The 17,879-nt window shown below is 43.7% G+C and overlaps 1 protein-coding gene across 1 annotated transcript in view; it reads left to right on the top strand.

Moving 5' to 3' along the window:
* LOC114910496 (antigen WC1.1-like) overlaps positions 1-17,879 on the top strand; it is a 68,433-nt gene that overhangs the window by 2,014 nt on the left and 48,540 nt on the right. The window contains exons 2-14 of the mRNA XM_029251875.1: positions 3,151-3,462; positions 5,988-6,302; positions 8,917-9,231; positions 9,416-9,739; positions 10,447-10,752; positions 10,938-11,240; positions 12,324-12,635; positions 13,607-13,921; positions 14,601-14,915; positions 15,099-15,422; positions 15,553-15,858; positions 16,520-16,822; positions 17,488-17,773. Of these exons, the coding sequence (XP_029107708.1) occupies positions 3,151-3,462; positions 5,988-6,302; positions 8,917-9,231; positions 9,416-9,739; positions 10,447-10,752; positions 10,938-11,240; positions 12,324-12,635; positions 13,607-13,921; positions 14,601-14,915; positions 15,099-15,422; positions 15,553-15,858; positions 16,520-16,822; positions 17,488-17,773 (4,036 nt within the window). The remainder of the gene's footprint in view (positions 1-3,150; positions 3,463-5,987; positions 6,303-8,916; positions 9,232-9,415; positions 9,740-10,446; positions 10,753-10,937; positions 11,241-12,323; positions 12,636-13,606; positions 13,922-14,600; positions 14,916-15,098; positions 15,423-15,552; positions 15,859-16,519; positions 16,823-17,487; positions 17,774-17,879) is intronic.

Raw genomic sequence — 17,879 nt, 5'->3', positions numbered from 1 at the left:
TGCAGCACCATACCACCTAAGAATTAGATATTCAGTTTTTTTATTTGAACTTTTTGTTTTTAATTAGTTTGTTAAGATACTCTAAGACATATAAGCAACTCAACTCGAGATAAATTAAAGGTTATAGACAAGTTTGAGTCCCCCGCGATGTACCGTGGGTGTACCCTGCCCAGTTTAATAGTTATTAATTTCAAGATGGGCTCTGAACCACTGTAGCCTGACAAGGAGAAGTAGTTAAAAAAGTGACCGAGTGAGTGAAAGAATGAGAAAAAAGTAGCTTTTACTAACAGTAATGACAGAGTCATGAAAAATATTAATAAAAGTGAATAATTAATATATTCAGCTCACTGGGCCCCGCATAAAAGAGCTGCAACAGATTATGAAATATTTGCTCTATTTTAATACAACTGGCTCATTAATTCCCTACAGCAGCATTTTCCTGCGTCGCCATCATACGAGTGTTTGTAGAGTTTGTACAACGACACAACAGACAGCACAGCCATATAGATGCGGTCAAGCCTGTAGAGGTGATTTCCAATCTCACTGTAGCTTTATATGAAAGGACTTTTAATTTGTTTTAATTTGTCCAGTAATGTTCTGTTGTGCCACATTCCCAGAATAAAGAAATCAAAGTGCCTGGAGCAGCTTCACAATTACAAACAGCTAAAATGTCCGTGGGAATGTGCTGTAAAGGTATAACAGAGTAAGGCAGACTAACGAATCACCACGGTAAGGAAAGTCCTGTGAAACAGCGGAAAGAAGTAAGCGCAGTCCCTTTTAAGTTTTCAGTCCACTGTAGAGCAGAATATTTTGCCTTTCATTTAAAAATATTTCAACTGTCTTCCAGTTACCTTGATATCCCAGGTGATAAGTTTAATCGGAAAACACAATTTTACTGTAAAATTATTTATTAACCCCAGTTATTACAGTCTGTCATATTATCAAAAAACAATATTTTATTTACAGTCCGAATGGACTATGTTCCACACCTCCATTGTCGGGGCGGCAGTTCGGAGCTGCGGCCATAAAGTCTCCGGCGCCTGTCGCTGCTACGGGCTGTTCGTTCCCTGTATGACCGGAGCAGGAGCTTGGTTCTCATTGCCGGCAGTAAGTCAGACTTGTTCCCGGTGCGTGTTGGACTCCGCCAGGGCTGCCCTTTGTCACCGATTCTGTTCATTATCTTCATGGACAGAATTTCTAGGCGCAGCCAGGGAACGGAGGGTGTCTGTTTTGGTGGCCGCAGGATCTCGTCTCTGCTTTTTCCGGACGATGTGGTCCTGTTGGCTTCATCAGGTCAAGACTTGCAGCGTGCACTGGGGAGGTTTGCAGCCGAGTGCGAAGCGGCGGGGATGAGAATCAGCACCTCCAAATCCGAGGCCATGGTTCTCAGTCGGATAAAGGTGGATTGCCCCCTCCGGGTTAGGGGGGAGCTCCTCCCTCAAGTGGAGGAGTTTAAGTATCTCGGGGTCTTGTTCACGAGTGAGGGAAAAATGGAGCGGCAGGTTGACAGGCGGATCGGTGCGGCGTCCGCAGTAATGCGGTCATTGTACCGGTCTGTTGTGGTGAAGAGGGAGCTGAGTCGTAAGGCGAAGCTCTCAATTTACCGGTCGATCTACGTTCCTACCCTCACCTGTGGTCGTGAACTCTGGATCATGACCGAAAGAATGAGATCGCGGATACAAGCGGCAGAAATGAGTTTCCTCCACAGAGTGGCTGGGCGCACCCTTAGGGATAGGGTGAGGAGCTCGGAGTAGAGCCGCTGCTCCTCCGCATCGAGAGGAGCCAGTTGAGGTGGCTCAGGCATCTGTTCCGGATGCCTCCTGGATGCCTCCCCGGGGAGGTGTTCCAGGCTTGTCCCACTGGGAGGAGGCCTCGGGGCAGACCCAGGACACGTTGGAGAGACTATGTCTCCCGGCTGGCCTGGGAACGCCTTGGGGTTCCCCCAGAGGAACTGGAGGAGGTGTGCGGGGTGAGGGAAGTCTGGAGGACTCTGCTCGGACTGCTGCCCCTGCAACCCAGCCCTAGATAAGCAGAGGAAGATGATGAATATTTTATTTTGGCATTTTAATTGTAGATGACATTTTTCATCTGGGAGACACACACACACACTTTCAGAACTGCTTGTCCCAGACAGGGTCACAGGGAACCAGAGCCTATCCAGTAACACAGGGCATAAGGCCAGAGGGAGAGGGGACACACCGAGGACAGGACTCCAGTCCATCACAAGGCACCCCCAACAGGACTCAAACCCCAGACCCACTGGAGAGCATGACTGTGGTCCAACCCACTGCACCACCGCACTCCACCATCAGGGAAACATTTTTTTTAAAACAGAAGAAATAATAATAGCCCAACCCGCTCTGAACATCTCCAAACTGAGATTTCCAGAATAAAATAATGCAGTTATTTGAGCAATGTGTGTATTTAATAGAGAGTGGCACATCAGGTAGCGCTGATGCCTCACAGCACCCAGGTTGTGTGTTTGGACACGGGTTTGAATCTGACTGTCTCTGGTTAGAAGTGCATTTTCCTCAACGTGAATTTCCAAATACCAGTGTATCAGGAAAACAGCAGACTAAACTGTCCCTAGTGTGTATAACGTGATTGAATGAGTGTGTGGACACCATGTCGCTGCCTTAGAAGAAGTTATTACTGATAAAGAATTCATGTATTTAATAATTTATTTTTGTGGATATCCCTCCACAATAGGCTCCTTTAGAGCTTTCAATGGAGAATAATGCAAACAGAAAAAGGAAACATACGATGTGACACATGTTGCATATGTAGCTGAACTGGTGTGAGTCGGCAGTCCGGGGTGGTCAGTGTTCACACGTTTACACCCAGTTATGGTCATCAGGGTGAGGGAAGTAGGGTGTTTAAGTTGAACTGTCTCATAGAGTATCCCTGAAATGGTCTCGTAGCCCTTCCAGAACTTCTAGATAAGTGCATTTGCTAATTTCAGATGTTTAAAGAAAGTGTGTATTCTATAATTTCAGTTTGAACCGTACGTGTTTGAAAAATTGGAAAAGACTAAACTATTCATAGCTTGTTGGTGAGCAATGGGAATTTTAGCCTGTTTCAGTGTGTGTATATACAGTATGCTGTATGTAGCACTTGGAAATAATTTTTTTGTCTCTCCTGTTCTTCCAGACAGTGATGTGAAGCTGGTGAACGGTGACAGTCCCTGTGCTGGGAGAGTGGAGGTTCTTCATGAAGGACAGTGGGGAACTGTATGTGGACGTGGCTGGGATAAAAATGATGCGTCAGTGGTGTGTAGGCAGGTGTTCTGTGGAGATGCTGTAGCAGCACCGCAATACGGACACTTTGGAGCAGGAGAAGGGAAGATCTGGATGAATTATGTCTCCTGCAAGGGGTCAGAGAAAACACTGAAGATCTGTGGACATAAAGGATGGGGTAAACATAACTGTAATCATTTTCTTGATGCCTCAGTCATCTGCTCAGGTAGGAGACACATAAATTACATCATGTTCTTTACAGTTGTTTGGAATGGAAAGCTTTTTATACGGTACTTGCTGATACGTAAACACAAATATGTAGAGATTACATGTATTCTATTATATTTTCTGTAATATTAATTTCCACAGTTGACTGAATTATAACCCTGTTCAGGTGATGCTTTGAGGTCATTGAATCCAAATGTCCTTTCATTGTCTGTGCACAGTGGATGAACTCTAATGTTCTGTACCGATTCTCCAATTTCCATAACTGCGGATTAGACATTAAATGTTTCGTTTGGCAGTTTGATATTTACAAAGAAACTTATACAGTCTTCTTCCACCTTACAAAGGTATTTTATTTCTGAAATACTCTTCATAAGATGAATTCTCATAATTCGGAAACATAAACACTGTTAGATGAAATGGTATGACAATGACATTTTTTATGTGTTCCAGAGGCCCAAAATTGACAAAAATTTATCCTGCAATGTCCCCAGATCCCATTAAAATGGACACAGTTACTTCAGTAATTAACATCTGTTACAACACAACAAAACAAGGCAGTTTCCCTTCTTTAACTCCTCTACAGTACGATATGGCTGTCTACCTGTGCTTCTTCGGCTCCTTCGTACCTGTTATTTACTCTACACCTATCAGACGCTCACAGAAAAAAACACACGTGACACTCAGTGTTCATGTATTAAGTCAACCAAAAAACAAAAAACTAAACAGAACAGTAAAGATTAAAAACAAATGTATGAAAAAATGAAAATGAATTTGCACTGAAAACATCAATTTCAATAATTTAATATGGTGTATGGGCTGGACAGCATTTTCCCCATATATTCATGTGGGTTTCCTCGCACTGTCCAAAGATGTGTTACAGGCAAACTGATGACTCTAAATTGCTATTAATGTGTGTGTGAGTGTGTCTGAGCATGTTACCGACTCTGTTGAATAGATAGACTATAGTGAGTTCAGTGTAGTGTGTACCTCACACCGTACATCACCTTGAACAAAAGTATCAGGTAAATATAGGTAGTCCGACACTTACAAATTGGTTTTATTCCAATGACCTCATTGTAAGTCAACTTAATAAAAAAAATCCTGTATTATATTAACAATTAGGATGCAAAAATAATTAAAGTCTGAATGCCACATTTTATTTGAGATTTGTTATATTTCTGATTTTACATGTCTTTCTTCTTAAATAATACACACACACACACACACACACACACACACACACACACACACACACATTTTTGGAACCGCTTGTCCCATACAGGGTCACGGGGAACCGGAGCCTAACCCGGCAACTCAGGGCGTAAGGCTGGAGGGGGAGGGGACACACCCAGGACGGGACGCCAGTCCGCCGCAAGGCACCCCAAGCGGGACTCGAACCCCAAACCCACCGGAGAGCAGGACCTGGGCCAACCCACTGCGCCACCATGCCCCCCTCAAATAAACACAATGTTCTTTAAATACAACATTTTTGTAAATCAAATGCAGTTCTTGATGAACACACTGATTCAGTTACAAATACAGTGCCTCCGTTATCGTATGGCAGATGTAGCGGTCATTATTAGACATTACGATGAAATGTTGCCTTTTAAAGAAAGAATTTAATAGAGTTTATGGGACAATTGTAACTATAGATCATCATAAGTTGCATATGTCATGAGTGGAGGACAGCTTGTACTAGTTAATACTTACGTGCCATATCTGCTAAATTAATGAATATAAACACTGCTCAGCTCTCAGGAGTCATGTGAAAGCCAAATTCAATCCTTGTAAATCTTGTAAAATGTCTCATAAGTTGTTTTAAAAGGACTTGTAACTTGAACGGACATACGTTGGAAGATGGCTTTAACGGCTCCCAGCACAATGTCCCAGCAGAATTCTTTGCTGGTGCACAAATCAGTCTTTGTTTCCATCAGTTACTGTGGATTTCATCTAGGTGTCCTTTTATTCTATCCAAATTCACTGTGCTCCTCTTAGCATGAGTTTTTCCTCATCAGTGCCTTGTAATGTACTACTATCATACATAAAGGTTTACGCTGATTGAAATGACAGTGATTTGTTGAATGATTACTAAATGAAATATTACTTTGAAAATAATAGTGCAGCTTTGAATAATTCCTGTTTAACTTGTACTTTGGATATTTTATTTCACCCTGCTGTAGTTTATCTATATATACATATTGTCTGTCTCTTGTCTGGAGGGGAGGAGCGGTGGCACAGTGGCGCAGTGGGTTGGACCAGGTCCTGTTCTCCGGTGGGACTGGGGTTTGAGTTCCGCTTGGGCTGCCTTGTGACAGACTGGCGTCCTGTCCTGAGTGTGTCCCCTCCCCCTCCAGCCTTATGCCATGTGTTGCCTGGTTTGGCTCTGGCTCCCTGTGACCCCCAAATGGAACAAATGGTTCAGAGAATGTGTGTATTTGTGCGTCTGTCTATTTAACACTGTGAGGGGAATGAAGTGTTAGTGAAAGCTGAAAGATTCACTTGAGATTCCCTATTGGATTACAGGTCACAGAGATGTGCGACTGGTACAGGGTACACACCTGTGTTCGGGGAGAGTGGAGATCCAGCATGGAATTACCTGGGGTTCAGTGTGTGACGCTGACTTTGACCTGCAGGATGCCGAAGTTGTGTGTCGGCAGCTGGGCTGCGGGATCCCTGCGAAGGTGCTGGGAGGGTCTGCCTTTGGGAAGGGGGGACACCAAATGTGGACAGAGGAGATTCAGTGTACAGGGAACGAGTCAAATGTTTACTCCTGTCCGAAATCATCCACAAAGAAGCAGAACTGCTCACATGATGACAGCGTGGGACTTGTGTGTTCTGGTAAGATCTGAAATATGTTTTCAAGGATCTGTGTTTCAAATTTAGTACCTTAGCAGAAATTACTGTCGTGTTGCACTATTTGAATGAACAAATCTGCAATGACTGCTTTACCCCATTTGGTAGATAAAAAGGCAAATCGAAGAATTATTTAGAATTATCCTAATAGCTCATAAAATGTGATCTGATTTTCATCTTAGCCATAATACACACACACACATTTTCAGAACCGCTAGTCCCATACGGGGTCACGGGGAACCGGAGCCCACCCGGTAACACAGGGCGTAAGGCCAGAGGGGGAGGGGACACACCCAGGACAGGACGTCAGTCCGCCGCAAGGCACCCCAAGCGGGACTCGAACCCCAGACCCACGGGAGAGCAGGACTGCGGTCCAACCCACTGCGCCACCGCACCTCCTTCTTAGCCATAATAATAAAGTCTTATTTAAAACATACATATTTCACATTACATTTTATGCAACAAATCATTCACACAGTCAAGGTCACTGATGAAAAAAGAATGTGAACTCATATATTTCGCAACTGCTGGAAGCTTCTTTTTTGGCAGTCACCTGAAGAAAATGCTTTGTGTAGCTGCTTTTTGTCAGCATTTTGGTGCATTTCTTTGTACGAACTATCCCATTTCATGCATATTTTTCACCTCTTGTTTGAATAAATCACACCATATCGTTTCAGGAGGATTGAGGTCAAGACTTCAACTCAACCATTCAAAAAATACTCTGTTGTTGATTTACTCCTGTGTTTTGGATCATTGTCGTGTTGCGTGACCAGCTTATTTCAAGTTTTAGATCAGAAACCTGACATTCTCCAGCAGAATTTCCATATACAACTTTGACTTGATCTGTTAGTGGCTACAAACTATTCAGACCCTGACAAGCAAAGCAGCCCCACAGCATTATACTCCCACCACCATTCTTCACAGCTGGGATGAGGTTTTATGTTTGGTATGCAGTGTTTTGTTTTCTCTGAACATGGCACTATGTACATACCAAAAAGTTTGTGCTTTTGTCTTACCTGTCCACAGAACATTGTTGGAATAGTGCTGTGAAACATCTAAGTTGTTCTTAGCAAACTTGAGACACACAGCATTTTTTTGAAGAACACTGGCTTCCTCTGTGGTTAACCTCTCATGAACACAACTCATGTTCGTTATTTTTCTGAATGTAAACTCATGATCACAGATGTTACATGCAAGTGTAAGATGTGCCTGTGGATCCTTAGCTGTCACCCTTGGATTCTTTCAGATTATTCTGCATGCCTTTGCACTAATCTTTGTAGAGCTCTCACTCTGAGGGAGAGCAGCAAATGGAATCTGCTTAGCAGTGGAGGTCCAAGCCTTTAAAAATCCTTTTTTTAATGGTTTCCAATCTTATGAGCTTCAACTCTTCTTCTGAGGTCCTTTGAAATCTCTTTTGGCAGAGCCATATTCCACATATTCCACAAAGCTCTGTTGTGAAGAGCAACTAATCAGAATATGGTTTTCATATGAAACCAAGTCTAACTCATACCTGTATTTATTGGAATATATGACTCCAATCGCCTTTTTAAGATCTTTATCCTAGAGGTTCACATATTTTTTCCATCAGTGTCCTTGACTGTTTAAAACATTTGTTCCATACAAATATAGAAAATGTACAATGTGTGCGTTTATCAAATAAGATGGTCAGTCAGTTTCCTTCTTCTTTTCCTGGTGAGGGTCCCAGTAGTAGGAGGCAGAGCAAGTGGGCCCAAACCTACCTATCCCCAACCACATGCTCTAGCTCCTCCAGGGGGACACCCAGGTGTTCCAAGACCAGACATGAGATATAATCTGTTCAGCATGCCCTAGGACTGCCCTGGGGTCTCCTCCCAGTGGAACGTGCTCAGACCAGCTCCTGTGGGAGGCACCCAGGGGGCATCCTTGCAACATGTCTGAGCTACCTGAAACTGACTCTTCTCAGTCTAGACTAGTAGTGACTCTGCTCCTGTCTTTATTTTACATTATGACTTAAATGAACATCAAACGACATTTTAGAAGCCATTCATACAGAAATCCAGTAAATTCCAAATGACTCACAAACTTTTTCACATAGCTGTACATCGATTTTAGTTTAGCAGGAAGCACATTCTGCTCACACTTTCAGCATTAATTGAAGTTACTATCTGAAATGATGCTTTTTTACATTTTATTTCCCTTGAGCTACACTGAATGTAAAATGAACAATAAAATTAACTATTATATTACTAAATTAGTAGTAAAATATGGACAGTGGGTAGCTTAGTGGCTATAGCAGTCATCTTCAAATGAGTTGCCATCAGACAAGGGGCACAAGTTGGGTCTCCACTCCTGCTGCAGTACCCTTGAAGAAGGTATTTACCTGAAACTGAAACAATAAAATGGTTGAAACTCTGTACATGGGTCAATAATTGTAAGTTGCTCAGTATACAAATCTAATGTTGTAAGCTGCCTCGGACAATGGAGTCACCTAAATAATGGTTAACAAAGAAAAACTAAAAAATGATTGAAAATAGATTTTATGCTGATAATTTTGTTAAATTCTTAGTTACAGTGTTTTGTATTTCCCTGATATTTAACTGCCTGTCTGCTCTTTACCCAGGGTACACAAACTCCAGACTGGTGGACGGCCCAGACTCCTGCTCCGGGAGGGTGGAGTTACAGTACCTCACTGAGTGGGGCACAGTGTGTGATGCATCCTGGGATCTGAGAGCAGCCAATGTCCTCTGTCAGCAGCTGGGCTGTGGGAGCGCTGTGGCAGTGCCAGGACAGGCCTGGTTTGGAGAGGGCAGTGGTCCCATCTGGGCTGATGTGTTTGAGTGTCAGGGAAAGGAGACACACCTGTCCCAGTGTGCTGTTTCTTCATGGAACCGAGTTGCATGCTCTCATGGACACGATGCGGGAGTCATCTGTACTGGTGAGGAGTGCTGTGCTCATAACTATGCTGTAGGAGAGGAGTCACAGTCAAATGTCTGTATAGAAACGATCTTCAGTAAATCAGTTCCATTGGCTCTAAAACTCATTTAAGAATAATATACTGTACACAAAATGAACTGCTGGTGCTGTAAGATACCCATTATGAGATGCTGATGTTTCTACAGGATCATCTCTCTCCAGCCTCAATGGGATGGTCAGACTGTCTGGAGAAAGTGGCTGTGAGGGTCAGTTGGAGGTTCACTACCAGCACATGTGGAGCAAAGTTCTCCTGGACTCCTGGAGCATCAGGGAGGCTTCTGTGGTCTGCAGACAGCTGGGCTGTGGTTCAGCAGTGAGGATCTACAGCTCCTCCTTGTCTGGGACAGGGGACACTGATGTGTGTCTCACAGGGTATCAGTGCTCTGGGACTGAGTCTCACCTGCTCAACTGCAGTGCTCCACACACATTCAGCTGCAGTTCCAGCCCATATGTGTCTATAGTGTGTTCTAGTGAGTACTGATCCCTCATTATAAAGCACATTTGTGATGAGTATTGTACACACACATGCACACACACACACACACACACACAGACATTGACTGAAACCGCTTGTCCCATACGGGGTCGCAGCAAGTCGGAGCCTAACCCGGCAACACAGGACGTGGGGCTGGTGGGGGAGGGGTCACACTCAGGATGGGATGCTAGTCTGCTGCAAGGCACCCCAAGCGGACTTGAACCACAGGCCAAACCTGCTGCACATCGTGCCCCCCTATTACACTAGTAACTTAATGTTAATCCTATACAATAGAAAAACATGGTACCTCCATCCCTGTGTATCTCCTTTCACAACAGACATACACAGAAAACACACACACACACACAGTTTCAGAACCGCTTGTCCCATACAGGGTCACGGGCAACCGGAGCCTACCCGGTAACACAGGGCGCAAGGCCGGAGGGGGAGGAGACACCCCCAGGACGGGACGCCAGTCCGTCGCAAGGCACCCCAAGCAGGACTCGAACCCCAAACCCACCGGAAAGCAGGACCCGGTCCAACCCACTGCGCCACCGCACCCCCCTCACACAGAAAACACATTCATTACAAAGCATATCACAGAAGAATATTACTTGGATATGGGTGGATTAAACTAGTTATTTAATGTTATGCCTGTTTTACAAATACATGGTATCTTCTTTCCTTTGTACCTTCTCCCAGAACACAGGTCCCTGAGGCTGGTGGGTGATGAGGGTGGCTGTGCAGGGAGGCTGGAGGTGTTCCACCAGGGCTCCTGGGGGACAGTGTGTGATGACTCCTGGGACCTGAATGATGCTCAGGTGGTGTGCAGGCAGCTCCAGTGTGGGACGGCTCTCAACTCCACCTCTTTTGGTCCAGGAAATGGATCCACCTGGCTAGATGAGGTGGGCTGTGTGGGAAATGAGTTGTCCCTGTGGGACTGTCCCTCTTCACAGTGGGGACAACATGACTGTGGACATGAGAAGGATGTAGGCGTTGTGTGCTCAGGTATGGAATGTGGTCATTATTTTAAAAGTTAATTTTAAAAGGAAATGTGTAAAATGTGATTGGTGAAACATCAATATGTAAATAAGATGTTATTGCTTACCGTACTGCAGTGAGTAATAGTATTTCTGAGAGAGTGATTGTTGCTTACATTATAATATTTGTCAACCTCTTTCTTTTTTTGTTAGAATTCAAAGATCTGAGACTGGCTGAAGGTTGCTCTGGGCAGGTGGAGGTTTATTACAATGACACCTGGGGAAACGTGTGTTTCAATCAGATGGACGCAAACACTGTGAGTTTAATATGTCAGCAACTCAACTGTGGGAAGAGTGGAACTGTTTCAAGTGCAGGATCTCGACTGAAAGGAGCTCCAAACTGGCTGGATTCTGTCAAATGTCGCCCACATGACTCCACACTGTGGCAGTGTCCATCCTCTCCCTGGGGACACAACACATGTGGCGATAATGACATCACCAGTATTACCTGTGAAAGTAAGTTCGCTGAAGTTATGTGTTGCACAAATTTGTAACTTTTATTTTTTTAAAATGTATTTTAATTACTAATGGGTTAAATAAGTATGTTCTCCTTGATCTGTTAGAATTCACATTTATTCATTTAGCAGACCCTTTTCTCCAAAGCGACGTACATCGCATCGAAAATACAATGTGTACATTACATTAGCAGAGAGAGACACATAGATGCAGATGTGTGATTCTTAAGTACAGTTCGTTTGTTTCAACCATATGAACCAAATTTAAACTTCAAATATTAAATTTTATGCAAGGACTTTCAAATCAACACTTTACTGTTAGCTTCAAGCCTGTTAGATTGTAATGTGGACACATTAGCTTCACTGTAAGAATGTACAAATTAATGTAGAAATTAAAGAGGAACTCTTTCTACATTTTCATATGTTACCACTTGATCCAAATGTGTGTTTGTGTATCCATGGATTTGATTTTTTAAATTTTAAATTATTACTTTGAAAATTGTTATTTTGTTTATCCATTGGCGGGCATAATGGTGCAGTGGGCTTGGCCGGGTCCTGCTCTTTAGTGGGTCTGGGGTTCGAGTCCCACTTGGGGTGCCTTGCGACAGACTGGCATCCCATCCTGGGTGTGTCCCCTCCATCTCCAGCCTTGCACCCTGTGTTGTCGGGTCAGGCTCCGGTTTGCAATGACTCTACTTGGGACAAGCGGTTTCAGCCTGTGTGTGTTTATCCATTAACTATTCATGGTTATAAGATCTTATCAAAGTTGGAAAAACATCCAACACAATTTGTCTTAATTTCAACCTTTACATGAAAAAAACTGAAATTTAAATAATGCTGTAGATTTTTGATATCCACTGTAGATTAGAAAAGAATATGATGAAATGTGTTTGTATCAGGAGTAAATTTGAGTGGGACTCAGCTTTACACTCTACAGGCCGACATTGCTGATGTAAAAAGCAGCCAGTCAGCTTAATATATGTTGGATACTATTTGATGTCATTCCAGTTTGAGAACAAGGTGACAGACTCTTTATCAACATTGAAATTATTTAACTGAAGTGCCTCTGTGTCTCTTCTTCCAGGAAGTGACGTGAGGCTGGTGAACGGGAACAGTCGCTGTGCTGGGAGAGTGGAGATTCTTCATCAAGGACAGTGGGGAACTGCGTGTAGCCATTACTGGGATATGACTGATGCTGCAGTGGTGTGTAGACAGCTGGGCTGTGGAGATGCTGTAGACGCACCTCTCAGTGCTCACTTTGGTCCAGGAACTGGGAACATTTGGAAAGACAACACTCTCTGTGGAGGCACCGAACCAACACTGAAGGACTGTGCGTCACGTAGATGGGGAGAACATAACTGTGGTCATAATGAGGATGCTGGGGCCATCTGCTCAGGTGCACAACTCAGTTTATCATCCTATCTAAGAGGTCTATAAATAGCCCTCGTTGGGTGTTTTAGCTGAGGGCATAAAAGAGAATGTTCTCAACCTGGTTCTGTACTCCTATCCTTGTGTCTGCATTTACCCATAGTTTCTAACAGCATGTAAAACCAACCAACCAAACAAACATGCACTGAGCTGATAAAAAGACTTCAGGGCACATTGTTTCATCCAATCACTTCAGTCCACAAAATAATAAATGATCTACATTTTACACTGACTTCATGTTTTGACCAGAAGAGGTGAGCAGGCGGGTGTCACACTTTTTTTTACATTGTTTCACTACAATCCCTTACCTTCTGGCATTTTTTTGTTCCAGTTGAGTTAATATTTACAAAATGTTTTTTTTCAACATTGCAAACGGCATAGGGTATTTTGTTTATTTGCATTACTGGGGTATTAGTTGTGTCACCACTCCTGGGAGCAGTTCTGTAGATGACTTGCAGGGGACCTTACAGCAAACAAACCAGTAGGATTCAACACACCTCTTTTCAACCAAACCATCAGACAATCTTTAAGACAGTGAAGAACATCTATGGACTTGGCGAAATCTCGACCAGTGCTCGTGATCTTCTCTCCTTGCCTCTTGAAGTTCACTCTGTCCAGTGTTCCTTACCTGTTTGTTCATGCCTTTAATTTACCTATTCCTTGTGTTCTTCTTGTCCCTCCTCATTGTCCAGCTCCCTGTCTTCATTGTCCTTCAAATCCCACAGTCAGCACGTCTTCAAGTCTCTGTTTTTAATCGCCATCAAGTTCACTTCTACCCAGCGTCACTGCTTCACTATTGACTTTTGCACCTGTACACAAACTGCATTTCAGTTCACATCACCACTGTCTCTACAAACATGACAAGTATTTTCTCTGTAAAGTGTAAAACTGAACAAAATACTCTATAATAATGATAGCTGATTACTTCTTAACACTCAGGTCATCAAGATGTGCGACTGGTACAGGGTACACACCTGTGTTCAGGGAGAGTGGAGATCCGGCATGGAATTACCTGGTACACAGTGTGTGATGCTGACTTTGACCTGCAGGATGCCGAAGTTGTGTGTCGGCAGCTGGGCTGCGGGATCCCTGCGAAGGTGCTGGGAGGGTCTGCCTTTGGGAAGGGGGGATACCAAATGTGGACAGAGGAGATTCAGTGTACAGGGAACGAGTCAAACGTTTACTCCTGTCCGAAATCATCCACAAAGAAACAGAATTGCTCACATGATGACAGCGTGGGACTCGTGTGTTCTGGTAAGATTCGAGTTGCAAGGTACACCATCTACTTTGTTGGACACATAACTATTAAAACAGTATACAGAACCGCTTGTCCTGGGTGTGTCCCCTCCCCCTCCAGCCTTGTGCCCTGTGTTGCCGGGTTAGGCTTCAGCTCACCGCGACCCTACTTGGGACAAGTGGTTTCAGATAATGTGTGATTTATAATTGCTGGCTGCCTTAGTCAAAGGTGTCCACTAAGTGATTAATGGAAAAGCTGAAAATAATGATGCGTTGTCTTCACACGCTTTATACAGTCTTCATTGTTGACAATTTCAACAGATAACATTCCAATACATTTTATTACTGATCACCGTTACTGAGGACCACAAGATCTGTACTGTAAACACTGTGGATACAAACTGAATTAATTCAGTCCCACACTACTATTCTGTTTGTGTGGTCTTTACTGCAAAATATCAGCTGACCATGTAAATAAAAGTAGGTTTCACTCTGCAAGAAACACATTTTAAAAACTTTTTTTTTGAAAGAAGATGATTCAAGAAAATCCAAATATAAATGAACTCAACGATTTTTTTTGAAAGTTTTACATTTTCAGCCCCCAACAAAACCTGTATGCTGCCATTTTTTTAAAAATCCTCATTTACAGTGGTCTTTATTTCCATAATATTTTACTGTGTCATTCTTTTCCATACAGGGTACACAAACGGCAGACTGGTGGACGGCCCAGACTCCTGCTCTGGGAGAGTGGAGTTACAGTACCTCACTGAGTGGGGCACAGTGTGTGATGCATCCTGGGATCTGAGAGCAGCCAATGTCCTCTGTCAGCAGCTGGGCTGTGGGAGCGCTGTGGCAGTGCCAGGACAGGCCTGGTTTGGAGAGGGCAGTGGTCCCATCTGGGCTGATGTGTTTGAGTGTCAGGGGAAGGAGACACACCTGTCCCAGTGTGTTGTTTCTTCATGGAACCGAGCTCCATGCTCTCATGAACATGATGCAGGAGTCATCTGTACTGGTGAGGACCGCTGTGCTCAACACTGTACTGTAGGAGAGGGGTCACAGTCACATGTCTGTATAGAAACAATCTTTTGTACATCAGCTCTGTTTACTATAAAACTCTCTGGAAAAAATATACAAAGCACAGAATGAACTGCTGGTGCTGTAAGATACCCATTATGAGATGCTAATGTTTCTACAGGATCATCTCTCTCCAGCCTCAATGGGACGGTCCGACTGTCTGGAGAAGGTGGCTGTGGGGGTCAGTTGGAGGTTCACTACCAGCACACCTGGAGCAGAGTTCTCCTGGACTCCTGGAGCATCAGGGAGGCTTCTGTGGTCTGCAGACAGCTGGGCTGTGGTTCAGCAGTGAGGATTTACAGCTCCTCCCTGTCTGGGACAGGGGACACTGATGTGTGTCTCACAGGGTATCAATGCTCTGGGACTGAGTTTCACTTGGGGAACTGCAGTGCTCCACACACATTCAACTGCAGTTCCAGCTCATATGTGTCCATAGTGTGTTCCAGTGAGTACACATGACTTCTAAATTGAATTCATAATGAATATTGTTTGGATATGGATGGATTACACTAGTTATTAAATGTTATGTATGTTTTACAAATACAAGGTCTCTTCTTTTTGGTAACTTCTCCCAGAGCACAGGTCCCTGAGGCTGGTGGGTGATGAGGGTGGCTGTGCAGGGAGGCTGGAGGTGTTCCACCAGGGCTCCTGGGGAACAGTGTGTGATGACTCCTGGGACCTGAATGATGCTCAGGTGGTGTGCAGGCAGCTCCAGTGTGGGACGGCTCTCCGCTCTACCTCTTTTGGTCCAGGAAATGGATCTATATGGCTGGATGAGGTTGGCTGTGTGGGGAACGAATCATCTCTGTGGGACTGTCCTTCTGCCCAGTGGGGAAACCATGACTGCGTTCACAAGGAGGATGTGGGAGTTGTGTGTTCAGGTCAGTTCTTTTCACAACATAAGACCTGGTAAACAGAGAAGATATTCTGGGAGGGAGTGTTCATAATACCTTGCACTAAGATATAACGAAGAAAAATATAATGTAGCAATGGTTCGTGGTCCTACTCTAGTTCTTACAAAAATTTTAATTTTCAAATATGAATTAAATAATGTTAGCAATTTGTTTATCCAGATGGATAATTCAATTCTTCCAGTTTTTGGTGATGTGACATTGTCAAGACTGAGAGTTGACAAGCAGGATGGTGGACCCAAAGCAGGGTCTTTTCTGCGATCAGGAGGGACAAGGCAAATATCATAGTCAGGGACAGGCAAAGGGTCAGGTCGTTTGGGGAACGTTATTTGGGGTCGAGAATCCGGAGACGTAATCAAAAGGGGCAAAGTAGTGGGTCTTTACCGTGGGAGTTGTGGAGCCAGTCAGGGGAGCAGGTAGGGGTGGGACAAAGAACAGAAGCAAGTTCGGAGGACAAGTGAGTGCAAAGGGAAGAGTTGTTTCGATTAAGATTTCCCAGCGGGAAGGCGATGGTTTGGTGCCTTATACTAAACTGTCCTGACTGGCACCAGGTGTCCTCATTTGGTGTGTGGTGGTTCTTACAGATGTCTTGTGCTCTTGCTAATATCAAGTTCTTGTCCATTTCTTGCAGAGTACAAAGATCTGAGACTGGCTGAAGGTTGCTCTGGGCAGGTGGAGGTTTACTACAATGGCACCTGGGGAAACGTGTGTTTCAATCAAATGGAGACCAATACAGCAAGTGTAATATGTCAGCAACTCGACTGTGGGAAGAGCAGGACTGTTTCTAATACAGAATCTCGACTGAAAGGAGCTCCAAACTGGCTGGATATTGTCAAATGTCGCCCACATGACTCCACACTGTGTCAGTGTCCATCCTCTCCCTGGGGAAAGAATAAATGTGATGATGGTGAAGTGGCCCTCATTACCTGTGAACGTAAGATAATTTTGTTACTTTGTTTTCCAGGGCTTGGTTCTGTAGTTTTGCTAATTCCATAAATTCAAGTATGTATCACTGCAGTGACCTAACCCTTAAACAGGAGACACCTGGCACGGTACATTGACATTAAATCACTTTATATAAATATAAAGACATGGCCTTGTGAACAGAAGCTTACATTTTCATGTCTCAGTTCCCATTACTGCTATAATACCATTGAGGAATTACCTTGAATTGCTCTGGTAAAAACTACCCTCCTGAATGAATGGGTAAATAATTGTAAGAAAGTTAGTTTGTTAACAATTGCTTTGGGCAATTGTAAACTGTAAATTGCATTTGATAAAGGTGTGAGCTGAAAAAATATTCATCAGTGGACAATTCTGAGAAAACTTACTCAGAGCATGAAAATGAATTATTAAAATTATACATATGAAGGTTCCTGCAATAAATCCATTCGGGGTGTATGCTGCTTGCTTTGCGCACTAGTTTTATGGGATAGGTTTCAGACCACTGTGACTCTGCCGTAGAAAGAAATGCTGTTGAAAGTGTGTGAGTAAATATACATGACAAAGGTATTTTGACTGGAGAACTTTCCAGTATTTATAGAGTCACCCACATAACTCGGTGGGAATTAAATTTCTCCATCTGTCTTCTCTCTCCAGAAAAAAATGTGGCTTTGAAGGGAACGGCAACTCAGTCGTCCCAATATGACTCTTATGGTGCTGCTGGCAATGCTATTGATGGAAACAGAAATACAAAGTATACAGATGGGTCCTGCACTCACACCAAGCAGGACTCCAAACCATGGTGGAGACTGGACCTGCAGGATGTTTTCACTGTGACCTCAGTGACCATCACCAACAGAGGGGACTGCTGCTCGAAGAGAATTAATGGAGCAGAGATTCGTGTTGGAAACTCCCTGGATGACAATGGCAACCAGAATCCCCTGTACACAGTGTTGTTATCCTTACTGGCATGGATTTTGAGACACTTTTTACCATCAAATGTATTTAATCTAATATGTGTAGAACTTTAAATGTATTTCACATTTCAG

Source organism: Scleropages formosus, chromosome 5, assembly GCF_900964775.1.
Source record: "Scleropages formosus chromosome 5, fSclFor1.1, whole genome shotgun sequence".
Taxonomy (NCBI): domain Eukaryota; kingdom Metazoa; phylum Chordata; class Actinopteri; order Osteoglossiformes; family Osteoglossidae; genus Scleropages; species Scleropages formosus.
This window is presented reverse-complemented; position numbering and strand designations above follow the sequence as displayed.